General features: G+C 42.6%; 1 protein-coding gene across 1 annotated transcript in view; it reads left to right on the top strand.

Annotated features, from left to right (window-relative positions):
* Positions 1-9285: 9285 nt before the first annotated feature.
* Positions 9286-15052, top strand: part of LOC144504805 (potassium channel subfamily K member 2-like) — a 168275-nt gene continuing 162508 nt past the window's right edge. The window contains exons 1-2 of the mRNA XM_078230550.1: positions 9286-9307; positions 10588-10898. Of these exons, the coding sequence (XP_078086676.1) occupies positions 10710-10898 (189 nt within the window). The 5' untranslated portion in view covers positions 9286-9307; positions 10588-10709. The remainder of the gene's footprint in view (positions 9308-10587; positions 10899-15052) is intronic.

Below are 15052 nucleotides of genomic sequence, written 5' to 3'. Positions count from 1 at the left end.
CTTTCACAAAACCACACTGACTCTTCTCGATTACCTTGAATTACTCTAAGTGCCCATTTATAACCACCTCCTTAATGAGCAATTGTGGAACTTTCCCTCACAGAGAGCTAGCTCAGTTAATAATTCTAAACCTGAACTTGATAGATTTTTGCTAGCAGAAGGTATTAAAGGGTATAGAACCAAAATGGGTAAATGGAGTTAGGATACAAATCAGCCACCATTTCACTGAATGGCAGAAAATGTTTGAGAGCTGATGAACCTACCTCTGTTCCTTTAGGTTTGCAATAAGGCTTCCATATATTTAAACGTATTTTGACATGACAAAATATTTTGCAGGATGTAAAGCATAAATGTGTTTAAGCTGTTAAAAATTCCTGTAAGTTTATTATAATCTGCAATGAGGATACAATGGAGCAGGGAGGGATCTGTCATTAATTTCTTGTAGGAATAGAGGGATACAATTATAGTTATAGAGGTCTAAAGTATATATTGAAACTCTCTCATAAATGCTTGTTAAATCTATTTACAAAGTTCTATTCACTATGCTAAAATATGACAATGTGAAACACATTGCATTGTGCATAAGATGAAGAAAAAATAAATCCATTACAGAATGAACTTTAATGTAAAACAGAACAAAAACCTTCATTGAGTCTAGTGCAGAACTAATTCATTGGAAGACCATTTCTGAAAGGAAACTTTGGTGCTGGTCCACTAATAGCCTGAGTGATGGCAGATAAATGAAATACTTCACGGTGTCAAAAGCAATTACTTATTTATTTGTACCTATAAACACCAATTATATGATCATAGAATGGCTACTGCACAGAGGAAGGCCATTTGGCCTGTTGTGTCCATGCTGGCTCCCTGCACAAGCAACTCAATTAGTCCCATTTATCTACCCTTTCCCCACAGCCTTGGAAATCTTTTCTCTTCATGTAACTATCCCATTGCCCTTTGAAAGCCAGGATTGAATCTGCCTCCACCATACGCTTCAGCAGTGCATTCCAGTTCCTCACCACACACTCCGTAAAAGAGATTTTCCTTTGAGCTTTTGTTTCTTTTTGTCATCCAACTTAAAGCTGTGTCCACTGGTTCTCCACCATTCTGCTAATAGAAACAGTTTCTCTCTATATATTCTGTCCCTCACGGCTATGAGGACTTCTAGCAAATCTGCTGCCAACCCTTTCTTCTCTAAGGAGAACAGCCTCAGCTTCTCTAACCTACTCTTCATCCCCAGAACCATTCTCGTGAAACATTTCTGCGTTCTTCCAAATGTCATCATATCCTTCCAAGCGTGTGGTGTCAGGGATTGGGCGCAGTATTCCCATTGAGGCTGGACCAGTGTTTTATAAAGGTTCATTATAATTTCCTTGGTTTTGTACACTATACCTCTATTTATAAAGCACAAGAACTCGTAAACTTTATTCAACACTTTCTTCAGTCTGCACTGCCACCTTCAATGATCTCTGCACATATATCCTGAGGTCCATCCTCTCCTGTACCCCTTTAGAATTGTACATTTTATATTGATTCTCCTTGTTCTCCATACAAAAATATATGTAAGTCTCATCTGCCGAATGTCTGCCCATTCCACTAGTCTATACCCTTTTGAAGTACTTGAAGTACTTAACTTGAAGATTCCTCTTGAAGTTCAGCAATATCCGCCCCACAATTCACAACACTATAAAGTTTTGTTTCATCTGCAAAGTTTGAAATTGTGCCCTTCAAATCCAAGCCTAGGCTATTCAAATAAATCAGGAAAAGGAATGGTCTTAATACCACCTGGGAAATTCCATTGTACACTCTCTCCAATCTGAAAAATACCCGCTCACCAGGACTCTCTGCCTCCTATCATTCAGCCAACTTATGTCCACGCTGCTACTGTCCTTTTATTCCATGAGCTTTAACTTTATTGGCAAAGCCTGTTATGTGGCACTTTATCAAATGTCTTTTGGAAGTCCATATGTAACACTACAATGTCAATACCCTCATCAACACTCTCTTAGGTTAGGTGGGCAGAGGTGCCACCATATTTGATCTGGAAAAGGGACTGGAGAGTACTGCACAGGTAAGTTGTGATACTATGCACATCACTACGAGCATGGCTGCTGCCGAACAATTTTTTAAAAATTCATTCATGGGATGTGGGCGTCACTGTCTGGGCCAGTATTTATTGCCTATCTCTGAGGGCATTAAGAGTCGACCACATTTCTGTGGATCTGGAGTCACATGTAAGCCAGACCAGCTAGGAATGACAGATTTCCTCCCTTAAAGGACATTAGTGAAGCAGTTGGATTTTTACAACAATCGACAATGGTTTCACGGTCATCATTAGACTTTTAATTTCAGATTCTTATTGAATTCAAGTAGCACCATCTGCCATGGTGAAATTTGAACCTAGGCCCCCAGAGCATTATCCTGGGTCTCTGGATTACTAATCCAGTGACAAGACCACTACATCACTGCCTCCCCACTAACTGTGCAAGCTTTGGGTAAAAGAAATCTAAGGGTCCAGATCAGATGCCTTGGAGTGTCCTTAAGAAAATTAAGAGAGAGGTTCACAGGAACCTAATTTTCCAACTGAACACAGGACAGGCAATTAAGGAGAGCAGAAAATCAATACTTGTGCACGAAGGAGAAGCACTGGTACTCTATTGGATTATTATGAGTGATTACACAAATTGAGCACATACCTGCTGGTAATGAGATGCAATATGATTACTAATTTTATGATTCCAAAAGGACTCGATGATACACACAATGACAAGCTGTGTTATTTTGTCCAGGTTAATGGAATCAGAAACACAGAAGTCAGAAACAAATCTTGACGGGTAGTAAATTAGAAATTAATTTGAGGAAACACCATTTCAGTGACTGATTTGTGAATCTGTTGAAAAGGTTCCCAAGGAAGACAATAAAAGCCAATCATATTGATTCATTTAAATACAAATTAGATGGACTTATTTTGGAAAATACTATTTTGGGAAACAATGCATGAATAATCTGAGACACTACTTGAGGAAAATGTAACATGTTTGGGGGCAGCAGATTACTTTGGACCCATTGTTCCCAAAGCTGTCCAGCACTGATGGATTTTTCCTCACCCCACGGCTGGGATTCCCTCAGGCCGATGGGGATTTCACCCATTAGGAGGAAAATGAGGAGGGAGCTCTCACCAGTTCCATGAGGGAGGCCTGGTGGAAGCAAGTAGACTTCAGGCAGTTAAGGGGCCACCGTCGAGCCTTCCCCATGATTGGAAGTCCAACCCACCAAGACCTGCTGACCACTCAGAGGCTGGCAATTTCTCATTACCACCACTACCAGTGTGAGCCGTGGCAGCTGGTGGAAATGCACCCAAGAGCGGTCCAGGATCATTGTAGGACCCCATACCAAAGGTGAATGAAGGTGGGGTGGAGATTGTGGAGTAGGGACTTTGGGAGAGGCAGACAGGGGTTAGATTTCAAAGTCCCCCACTCCTCCTTCCCAATACCAGGTTCTCTCGATCAGGCATAGAGTGCCTGTGTAACACAAACTCTCCGCACCCCATCCCATCACTGACAGAATTAGCTGAATTGTCTTCCATTAATGCAGGCAGTCCCTTTAATCCCTGAGCCACCATTAAATTGCAGTGGATCCAGGGCTAATGGGTGTTCATTGACTCATTGACATCCTGCCCCTGGTGGCTAGGAATAATGCATCAACCCCATCCACCCATCCTCTGACTTAATTTAAGAAGATGTTAAGACGAGAGTGTATATGTTTAGAATGTGCATGATCATGTGTCACACAAAATAACTGAACCCATGTTATATTGGAGTGAATGCAGCAAAGCAGATAGAAGAAATGTTGGGCCAGCAAGTAGAAATTAATGGATGCTTTTTGTTGGCCGATGCAGATAATGGTGCCCCCGGGACCCTTCCGGGGCCTCTTTTGTTTTCCATTCATATAAATGATTTGCACATAGCTTTAAGTGGAGGTTTGATGAGACAAAATTTGTGCTTCTGGAAATCTGTGAGGGAAAGTTCACAAGACATCGACAGGCTAATGGGGCAGAAAGATAGGTCACAGATGCAGTTCAGTCATGATGTTGTGCATTACAGAAAGAAGAGCTGGGAATTACATACAACCTAAACAGCAAGATTATTAACTGTGTGGAGAAATGGAGCCAACCAAGAATGCCAATACATCTATTTTAAAGTTGAAAATGCAAGCAAAAAAGGCCATAAAAGGCGAATGTATATTAACAGTCTCATAGAGGGGACATTGAATATAAAAGCAGGAAAGTGGTGATGAATCTGTATAAGACCTTCCACTGGACATAGTTGGAGTATTGGGCATGCACTTCAGCACATTCAGGTACAGAAACAAAATTGGAGTCATGGTGAGGGTATGGTTAGGGCAGCACGGTGGCACAATGGTTAGCACTGCTGCCTCACAGCACCAGGGACCCGGGTTCAATTCCGGCCTCAAGTGGCTGTCCGTGTGGAGTTTGCACATTCTCCCCATGTCTGTGTGGATTTCCTCCGGGTACTCCGGTTTCTTCCAATAGTCCAAAAGATGTGCGGGTCAGGTTGATTGGCCATGCTAAGTTGCCTCTTAGTGTCAGGGGTAAATACATGGGGTTACAAGGATAGAGTCTGGGTGGGATTGTTGTCAGTGCTGGATTGATGGGCTGAATGGCCTCTTTCTGCACTGCAGGAGTTCTATAATTCTATGAGAGTACAGTGAAGATTCTTAAAATGATACTAAGACAGTTATAGTAATGAAGAAATGCTTAAAGAAGTCACAGTGGTTCACAGCGAAAGATAAAGAAAGAATCTGTTGATGGTTTTGAGAATTCTGAAAAATTTTGCAAATTAATAGGGAAAAAATGTTTCCACTGATTGTCAAATCAGTAACAGTGACATAGATCTACAGTTATTGCAAAAAGGAATAAAGGGGAAAGTTAGAAACTTTAGGGATGCATTATCATTTCTATGATTCCAAAACTGAGGCTGATATTAAAATCCAACCAATTTGATCATCATTGGGAGGAAAAACCTTTTCAAAAATCAGAAAATTACCAAATACCTAATCTTCCAATATCCACCCCATTTCTCAGCTAGCATTATCATAAGAATCATAAGAGGTAGGAGCAGGAGTAGGCAATTTAGCCCGTCGAGCCTGCTCCATCCTTTAATACGATTATGGCTGATCTCATCTCAGCCTCACCTCCACTTTTCTGCCTGTTTATGATAGTCCTTCAAACTCTTACTAATTAAAAAGCTTCCCTAAATTTCCTCAAAGTCCTGGCATCCACCACACTTGGGGTAGTGAATTCCACACACTCACAACCCTTTGAGAGAAGTAAAAATACTCATCATCTTTGTTTTAAATCTGCCACCTCTTACCCTAAAACTATGACCTCTTCTTCTCAATTGCCCAACAAGAGGAAACATTCTCTCCTTGTCTACTTTACCAATTCCTCTTATCATAGAATAGAATCATAGAATCCCTACAGTGCAGAAGGAGGCCATTTGGCTCTTTGAGTCTGCATCCTCATCTTTGGAATCAATCTACTGAACCTCCTCTGAGCCGTCTCCAATGCAACTGCATCCCTCCTCAAGTAAGGGGACCAAAACTGTACACAATATTCTAAGTGCAGTCTCAATAATGCTTTGTACAGTAGAAGCAACATTTCACTACTTTTATATTCTATTCCTTTAGCAATAAATGCCAAGATTCCATTTGCCTTCCTTATTACCAACTGTACCTGCATACTATTTTTCTCTGATTCATGCACAAGGACACCCAGATCCCTCTGCACTGAAGCACTCTGAAGCTTCTCTCCATTTAGATAATAATTTGCCTTTGTATTTTTCCTATCAAAATGGATATTATGAGATAACCTATTCTTATATTAGTTTATTATTGATCTCATCAGATGAGAGATGTTACAACTAACGTCATGCCATATTCCCAACATTTAAGGTACAGCCTTTATTTAATGTTAACTCTTGGAAATTGACTTTTTCCTTAAAATGTGAATAAAATGTTTCAAAGATGGCCACCGAAGCTTAAATGACCTTGATTGTGTATTCAAAAACGAACTCACTGTCTAACAGAGATAAAAGGGCACAGATGAAAAAATGTCCACTACGCATATCTTGAGACCATCAAAGGACATTCTGGATTGAATGGGTCTGTATTGAAACAAATAAAGCAATTGTTTTAACCCCTCAAGATGAATGTCTTCAAACAATAAACCAGGATGCGGCTAATCAACCTAAGACCATCATGACATTTGGAAAATAAACTGAAATTGTGAGGAATCACAAGGTAAGGCAATCTTATTTAACCCTATGTATTCTTTAAGTGCTATCTGCAAAAGGATACAGCAGCAGAAGAAGGGCAGTAACACACATGTCTTAAAGGAGCTAGAAGCTGTACCATCACAAGGTCTCTGAGCTTGGTCATTTTTCAATCCAGCAATTCAGCAAACTGACCACCTGGTAATGAGACTACAAGCGACAAACTTTGTGACCTGCCAAAAGTCTATCCCTTCGAGGGAACATAAGAAATAGGAGCAGGGTTAGGCCATTCAGCCCTGCAAGCCTGCTCTGCCATTCAATAGGATCATAATTGATCGTCTACTTCAACACCATGTTTCTGCACTATCCCCATAATCTTTTGATGTTTTGAATATGTAGAAATCTATTGATTTGAATCTTGAATATATCAACAACTGAGCCTCTACATTCCCCTGGCACTGAGAATTCCAAAGATTCACTACCCTCATTCTTCTCCATTTCAGCCCTATATGGCCTGCCCCTTATTCTCACACTGTGTCCCTTGGCTCAACATGTTCCAGCCAGGAAAAATATCCTTCCTGCACCTAAACTGTTAAGCCTGGTAAGAATTCCCTGGTGAAATCCTGAAATGATTTTGACTTCACGACTTTGGTTGTTGAATTCATCTAAACCACTTTTCAGGAGTGAAGGCATCTTCTTCATCAGACCTGTAACATGTGTTTCCCAGAATAAGGTAATCACGTGAATCATGAACTATTCTTTTTGCTTATAACATGTAAAAGTGCACTATTCTCTTCAACTGTACTTTCCTTGAGTGCATTTGTATGTGTTTGATTGCATATGTGGGTGCGGTAGATTTTGGGATAAGCACATAAAGAAATAATCCTCTTCATGTAAACTCATGAAAAGATTACTACTGGTTATTCAGATCAACCGTACTCTCAGGGTTAGGAGAGTCATAAGTCTTCTCACATCTTCCCATCGAGGTTTACTTGCTATGGACAGTGGGAAGGGAACTGGGATTTCAGCAATCCTCTCTCACCGGGGTGGTACAGTGGAACAGTGGTTAGCACAGCTGCCTCACAGCGCCAGGGACCTGACTTCGATTCCTGGCTTGGGTCACTGTATGTGCGGAGTCTACACGTTCTCCTCATGATCTGCGGACGTTTCCTCCAGGTGATCCGGTTTCCTCCCACAGTCCGAAAGATGTGCTGGTGAGGTGCATTGGCCATGCTAAAATTCTCCCTCAGTGTATCCGAACAGGTGCCGGAGTGTGGTGACGAGGTGATTTTCACAGTAACTTCATTGCAGTGTTAATGTAAGCCTTATTACAGTAATGTAAGCCTTATTACAGTACTTGTTACAGTAATAACTAAACTTAACCCTGTCAGCACAGAATCCTTATCCACCAAGTGCATTTTTTGGTTGATGATAGGTTAACTGTAAAATGCTCCCAAACACAAGAGGGCACAGGTTTAAGGTGAGAGGTGGTAAGTTTACGGGAGATATGGAAGAAAGCTTTTTACACAAAGTGTGGTGGGTGCTTGGAATGCACTGCCAGTGGAGGTGGTAGAAACAGGCACAAAGGCAACATTCAAGGTGTATCTTCATAGACACATGATTGGGGGGCGAACAGAGGGATAGAAACCACATATTGGTGCAGGCTTGATGGGCCAAAGGGCCTGTTCCTGTGCTGGATTGTTCTTTGTTCTTTGATCAACACTTTCTCTGAAACTCTTATTTTCAGAAACCAGCTACCTGTAAACTTTACAGATCTCTGGAGTTCTTTTCCCACTCATAGTTCTCTGTAATTAGTTTGTAAAACATGTTTAAACCACTGTTGAGACGGAAATATCAAGTTTTGAGAAATTAGGAGTGTGGAAGTTTATTTCTCTTTATTTTCTGTTCCTGATCAACCACAGCTATTGACTGTTTATGACCCTGACAGATTCTTTGAGCAAATGCTCCATGTTGCATGCAATGGATCCTAATTGAGCAGAACAGTGACCACCCAGAGACACAACGTCCAGATGTAACTTCTCCTCATGTATAGTGGTGAGGCACAAAGGGATTCTAAAAATAAGTTGCATGTTTATTTTTCAGAACTGGATTCCGTGTGAAGTTATCAATTAGAATCATGGAATCCCTACAGTGCAGAAGGAGGCCATTTGGCCCATCGAGCCTACACCGACAACAATCCCACCCAGGCCCTATCCCCATAACCCCACATATTTACCCTCCTAGTCCCCCTTACACTAAGGGACAATCTTCCATGGTCAATCAACCTCATCTGCTGTGGGAGGAAACTTGGAGAATCCGGAGGAAACCCACGCAGACATGGGGAGAATGTGCAAACTCCAGACAGACAGTGACCCGAGCTGGAATTGAACGCGGTCCCTAATGCTGTGAGGCAGCAGTGCTAACTACTGTGCCACTGTGCTGCCCATAACCACTGTGCCACCCATTTTGCTTAAATTCTTAGTGAACCCTTCTCATGATAATTTGGAAACTGCTGTTGATTATTCAATTGCCTTCATTTTATCGAGAGATTTGTGCTTGCACTTCACACCACACATTTAGGACAAGTTAATATTTAGAGCTATCCCCAATTAACATCAATGCTCTAATGGTCAGTTACACATATACCTTGAAAGTGTTGGGTGAACACCAACACGCGAATGAAAGATACAGGACAGCGGCATGGTGGCACAGTGGTTAGCACTGCTGCCTCACAGCGCCAGGGACGCGGGTTCAATTCCTGGCTTGGGTCACTATCTGTGCGGAGTCTGCACGTTCTCCCCATGTCTGTGTGGGTTTCCTCCGGGTGCTCCGGTTTCTCTCCACAGCCTGAAAGGTGTGCTGGTTGGGTGCATTAGTGATGCTAAGTTCTCCCTTGGTGTACCCTGTACCCGAACAGGTGCCGGAGTGTGGCAACTAGGGGATTTTCATAGTAACTTCATTGCAGTGTTAACGTAAGCCTACTTGTGACAATAATAAACAATACAAACGTGTTGGTAGGTGTATTATGAAAGATGAATAAGAATTAAAATAATGCTGACTGTTGTTTTAGCAATAGGTTTCTATCTGCTGGAAAACCTAACACTAATCACGTTTATTCAACGTGGCTAATTGTTTTCTTCCCGTGTGTATCCCATTCCAATAATAATCAGTGTTGCATAATTTACTTTTGGAATAATCGCGCTGTGGAAAGCAGGGGCGGTCTTTTGGATATGGGAGAATGACTTTCATGGCTGTGGATCATTTAAATGAAGCGAGGTGTGAGTGTGTTGTGAGTGTGTGTGTGTGTGAGTCCTTCAGAGAGAGAGAGAGGGAGCCTCATACGTTTGGTTTAGGATGAACACACATGAGCCATGTGGCAACAGCATCCACTCCTAAATGCCTGACTCTCCTGCTGAATGTGAACAAAAAAGGATTGCTGATCTCAAAATAAAATAGGGTGAATTATTCGCACAAGAAGTAAGTACCGACCGCCTCTGTGGGAATCACTTCAATTTGTTAAATGCATTTTAAAAGCGTCCGTTGCTATTGTCTTACTGGAATTAATGCTGAGCTAGGTATTGTAGAGACGCATATTTCATTAGGCTACACTTAGGTCGGCTTTAACCGAAAATCTATTATCTAGATGTGAAATAATTATTTCAGAATAGACAGCGTGTTGTATAGGATAATGTAAATTAAGACTATGTAGTCGAGATTCGGAGAATAAAGCTCAATGTAATTTATTCCGAATTCCTGATAAAGATGCATATTTGCATTAATCTCTCACCAAACGTACAGCACCGTGCATTTTGCCAATTGCAATGCTTAATAACCATTTAGTGGGCGCGTTAAAACATTTTAATTCAAATACATCTTTTTTTTAACCCTAGGACAGGAACTTGTAAAATCTTGCGCGAACCCGATGTTGTGAATACCAGCAAATAAAAATTAGGCTTATTTTAAAACCACTCTTAAAAAAATTGTTGAGACAAAGTGCTTCATTGCTGAGGATGTAGTGATTCCATTCATATAGCTCGCAGTCCTGAGCTGCTCAGTGTGTTCCCAGCTAATTTACTGACTGTCAAATGATTGTGGTGCCCGTCCTTTGATTGCATTGCAAATATTTTGTACATATTTAAAAACTTATCAACCCCCCCACCCCTTCCCACACGTAGATTGATTTTATTGTCTGGTTAACAGTGAGCCAGTAAACCATTTTTTTTTCAAAATATGTGGTTGACAGTGAAAAGAATGGCATGCATCCCTTTATGTGCTTGTTATTTTCTTTACCCAGTGGCAGCTCCTGACCTATTAGACCCCAAAGCAGCAACTCAGAATGCGAAACCCAGGCTGTCCTTCTCTACAAAACCCACCGTATTAACTCCAGCAGATGACAGCGACCTGAGCCCAACTGTGATGAAATGGAAGACCGCCTCGGCTAATTTCCTGGTGGTGGTGCTTTACTTGATTGTCGGCGCCACTGTCTTTCAAGCCCTCGAACAGCCTGCCGAAAGCTCCCAGAAGACTGCGATCACCATCCAGAAACTGGAGTTTCTGGAAAAGCACATGTGTGTCAGTTCCTTGGAACTAGAACTGTTGATTCAGGTAAAACCAAATGAGGTGCTTGCTTACACGCTGACTCTGAGTGAATGATTTGTTTGACAGGTTATGTAATGCGACCTCTCTGCATAAAACGTGCAATGATTGTTGTCTCCTATTGTGCACTTTGTTTCATGCCATTGCAGCCACGACTTGCATTTATATAGCGCCATTCAGAGAATGAGCTGCTCCAAGGCACTTGATTGGAGTGTTGTCAACCCAAATATGCCACGGAGCCATAGAAGGTGATGCTAGGACAGGTGACTTGGTCCCAGAAAAAGGTTCTAAGGAGCATCTTTAAAGAAGTGGATGGCATGCTGGCATAGTGGTTAGCACTGCTGCCTCACAGCACTAGGGACCCGGGTTCGATTCCCAGCTTGGGTCACTGTGCGGAGTTTGCACATTCTCCCCGTGTCTGCGTGGGTTTCCTTCAGTTTCCTCCCATGGTCTGAAAAACATGCTGGTTAGGTGCATTGGCCATGATAAATTCTCCCTCAGTGTACCCGAACAGGCGCCGGTGTGTGGCGACGGGGGATTTTCACAGTAACTTCATTGCAGTGTTAATGTAAGCCTACTTGTGACACTAATAAATAAACTTAAGCAAGTGGTTAAGGTATTGAGTTGGAGAGGAGTGGTGAGATAAAGCGACAGGGAGGCACAGGGAGGTAATTCTATGATCTTAGTTGCAGACAGCAACGGGCATGGCTGCTGATGGTGCAGGGGGCACGCGCGTGAGATCAGAATTGGAGGAGCAGAGAATTCTTGGAGTGTTGTAGAGCATGAGGAAAATACAGGGGAAGAAGCAAAGGCAATACAGAGATCTGAAAACGTGGCTTTAACATCACTTGGCTGTTGAAGCTGAGTGAACCCCAGGGTGATGATTGAAAGGAACATAATATGAGTCAGGATCCAGGCAAGAAGAATGGAAGATGGCCAGAAGAGCATTGCAATAGTCAAGTTTTGAGGTAATGAAGGCAGGGACAAGGCTTTTAACAGCAGATGAGCTGAGGCAGCCATGGAGAGAGGGGATGTTGCAGAGATGGAAGTGGGTGGTCTTTGTCATATGTAATCAGAAGCACGTATTTGGTTCAAATAGATTGTGAAAAGTCTGGTTCAGGCAGTGAGCAGCGAGAGGGACAGACTTGATAGCTAAGTAACAGCATGTGGTGGGGACTGACAGTGGGTTTATGTCAAATACTCTCTGATAGCACATATAGTTCGGTAAACTGTGACAAAATGGCATTGTCTATTGTCTCCCTCTGGTTGCAAGTTGCATTGAAATGATTATGCCAAAATAATTACAAAGTAGTTTTGTAATGCCATGAAAGATGCAGTATAACTTTGAGTTGGAGCACAATCGAGCTTCAGATAGAGGTGCTGGGAGGCTCTACTTCTCCAGCATTCTTACACTGTTTAGGTTTAACACTACATGTTAAGTAGTGCGAAACCAGGTTAAAGAAAAGTGTTTAGAGAGTCCCATTGATCTTCTGGTCACTTTCTAATCATGGTTGGATTTAATTTAACTGCATAGATGTCCACGGTGTGTTCTCTAAACTCCTGTGGTGAGCAGGGCATGCATACTAATTAGCAACCAGAAATGCACTGCCCACCACATAGGATGGACTGATCCATAAAGCACCATTCAGAACTACTTAAACCAATGAATAAAATGTTCAATTAAGACCCTAGACCAGTTGCATGGCTCTTTTCTGATATTTGTCCTCCCCAACACATTTGACACATTAAACGTGATCAACAACTCCCAACAGGCTAGCCTCTGCTGCAGAGTTTTTACAAGTTAGATGTTAGATGCGGTCCAGGGACTCAGGAACTTTGCTTCGGGTCCCACCATCCCACAGCCTTAATTCTGGAATTGCACCTTTCCGTAGTTTTTCTCTCATCTCCCCTCATGCTCTCTCCAAGCTCATTTTATTTCTGAGAGCCACCACCTACTCCATCATAACTATTTCCAACAAACAGCTAAACAAAGTTCCCCCGTTCCCTACTCCCAAGTTTGTTCACATTGTTAATTGTTCCCTCATATCAGGTATTGTCCAACTCTCCCCCTTTTAAATCCAACTCTTCCCCCTTTCAAATCTAATTCTCCCCCCTTTCAAATCCACCTCTCCCCCTTTCAAATCCAACTGTCCCCCTTGCAAATCTGACTCTCCACCTTTCAAATCCAACTCTTCCCCCTTTCAAATCTAATTCTCCCCCCTTTCAAATCCATCTCTTCCCCCTTTCAAATCCAACTCTTCCCCCTTTCAAATCCAACCCTCCCCCTTTCAAATCCAACTCTCTCCCCCTTCAAAATAAGTCAATTTCACATGGAGAAGGAAATCATCTGTATACTATAGAAACTCTTTGTGAAAACTATGAAGCAAAGACCAAAAAAAATGCATCTTGCCAAAGGTTTGCGGTCTGCATCTGAGGGCAGGATTTTCTAGCCCTGCTGACTGCTAGGATTGTCCATTAATGCCAAAAGGCAATGGAGTTTTGGCTGAGTTGCCGAATCTCCCAGGGAGTGTCGTGGCACGACGGGACTGTCCCCCTTGCAAATCTGACTCTCCCCCTTTCAAATTCAACTTGCCCCCTCTCAAATCTAACTCTCCCCCTTTGAAATCCAACTATCACTCTTTCAAATCTAACTCTCCCCCTTTGAAATCCAACTCTCCCCCTTTCATATCCAACACTCCCCCTTTCAAATCCAACTCTCCCCCTTTCAAATCCAACTCCCCCGCTTTCAAACCAAACACTCTCCCCTTTCAACCCAACTCTCTCCCTTTCAAATCCGACTCTCCCTCTTTCAAAGCCAACTCTCCCCCCTTTAAGATCCAACTTTCCCCTTTTCAAATCCAACTCTCCCCCTTTCAAATTCAACGCTCTCCATTTCAAATCCAACTCTCCCCCTTTCAAATTCAATGCTCTCCCTTTCAAATCCAACTCCCCCCCTTTCTAATCCAAGTCTACCCCTTTCAAAACCAACTCTGCCCCTTTCAAATCCAACTCTGCCCCTTTAAAATCCAACTCTCTCTCCCACTTTCAAATCCAACTCTCCCCCCTTTCAAACTCAACTTTCCCCCCTTTCAAATCCAGCTCTCCCCCTTTCAAATCCATCTCCCCCCTTTCAAATCCAACTCTCCCCCTTTCAAACCCAACTCTCCCCCTTTCCAATCCAACTCTCTCCCTTTCAAATCCAATGCTCCCCCCTTTCAAACCCAATTCTCCTGCTTTCAAATCCAACTCTCCCCCTTTCAAATTCAACGCTCTCCCTTTCTGATCCAACTTTACCCCTTTCAAATCCAGCTCTCCCCCTTTCAAATCCAATTCTCCCCCTTTCAAATCCAATTCCCCCTCTTTCAAATCCAACGCTCCCCCCTTTAAGATCCAACTTTCCCCTTTTCAAATCCAACTCTCCGCCTTTTAAATTCAACGCTCTCCCTTTCAAATCCAACTTCCCTCCTTTCCAATCCAACTCTCCCCCTTTCAAATCCAACTCCCCCTTTCCAATCCAACTCTCCCCCTTTCAACTCCAATTCTACCCCTTTCAAATCCAACTTTCCCTCTTTCAAATCCAGATGCCTCACTTTCAACTCCAACTCTCCTCTTTCAATCCCAACACCCCGACCTTTAAAATCCAACTCTCCCTCTTTCAAATCCAACTCTCCCCCTTTCAAACCCGAATCTCCCCCATTGAAATCCAACTCTCCCCCCTTTCAAATCGAACTCTCACCCCCCTTTCAAATACTACTCTCTGCCTTTCAAGTCCAACCCTCCCCATTCAAATCCAACTCCCCCCCTTTCAAATCCAACACACCCCCTTTCAAATCCAACTCACCCCCTTTCAAATCCAACTCTCCCCCTTTCAAATCCATCTCTCGCCCCTTTCAAATTCAACTCTCCCCGTTTCAAATGCAACTCTCCCCAATTCAAATACAACTCTCCCCGTTTCAAACCCACCCATCCCCCTTTAAATCCAACTCTCCCCACCTTTCAAATCCAACTTACCCCCTTTCAAATCCAACTCTCCCTCTTTCAAATCCAACTCTCCACCTTTCAAATTCAACTCTCCCAGTTTCAAATCCAACTCTTCCCCCTTTCAAATCCAACTCTTCCCCCTTTCAGATCCAACTCTCCCCACTTTCAAATCCAACTCTCCC

Source organism: Mustelus asterias, chromosome 15 (assembly GCF_964213995.1).
Source record: "Mustelus asterias chromosome 15, sMusAst1.hap1.1, whole genome shotgun sequence".
Taxonomy (NCBI): domain Eukaryota; kingdom Metazoa; phylum Chordata; class Chondrichthyes; order Carcharhiniformes; family Triakidae; genus Mustelus; species Mustelus asterias.
Note: the sequence above shows the minus strand (reverse complement) of the source record. Positions and strands in the feature narration are given on the sequence as shown.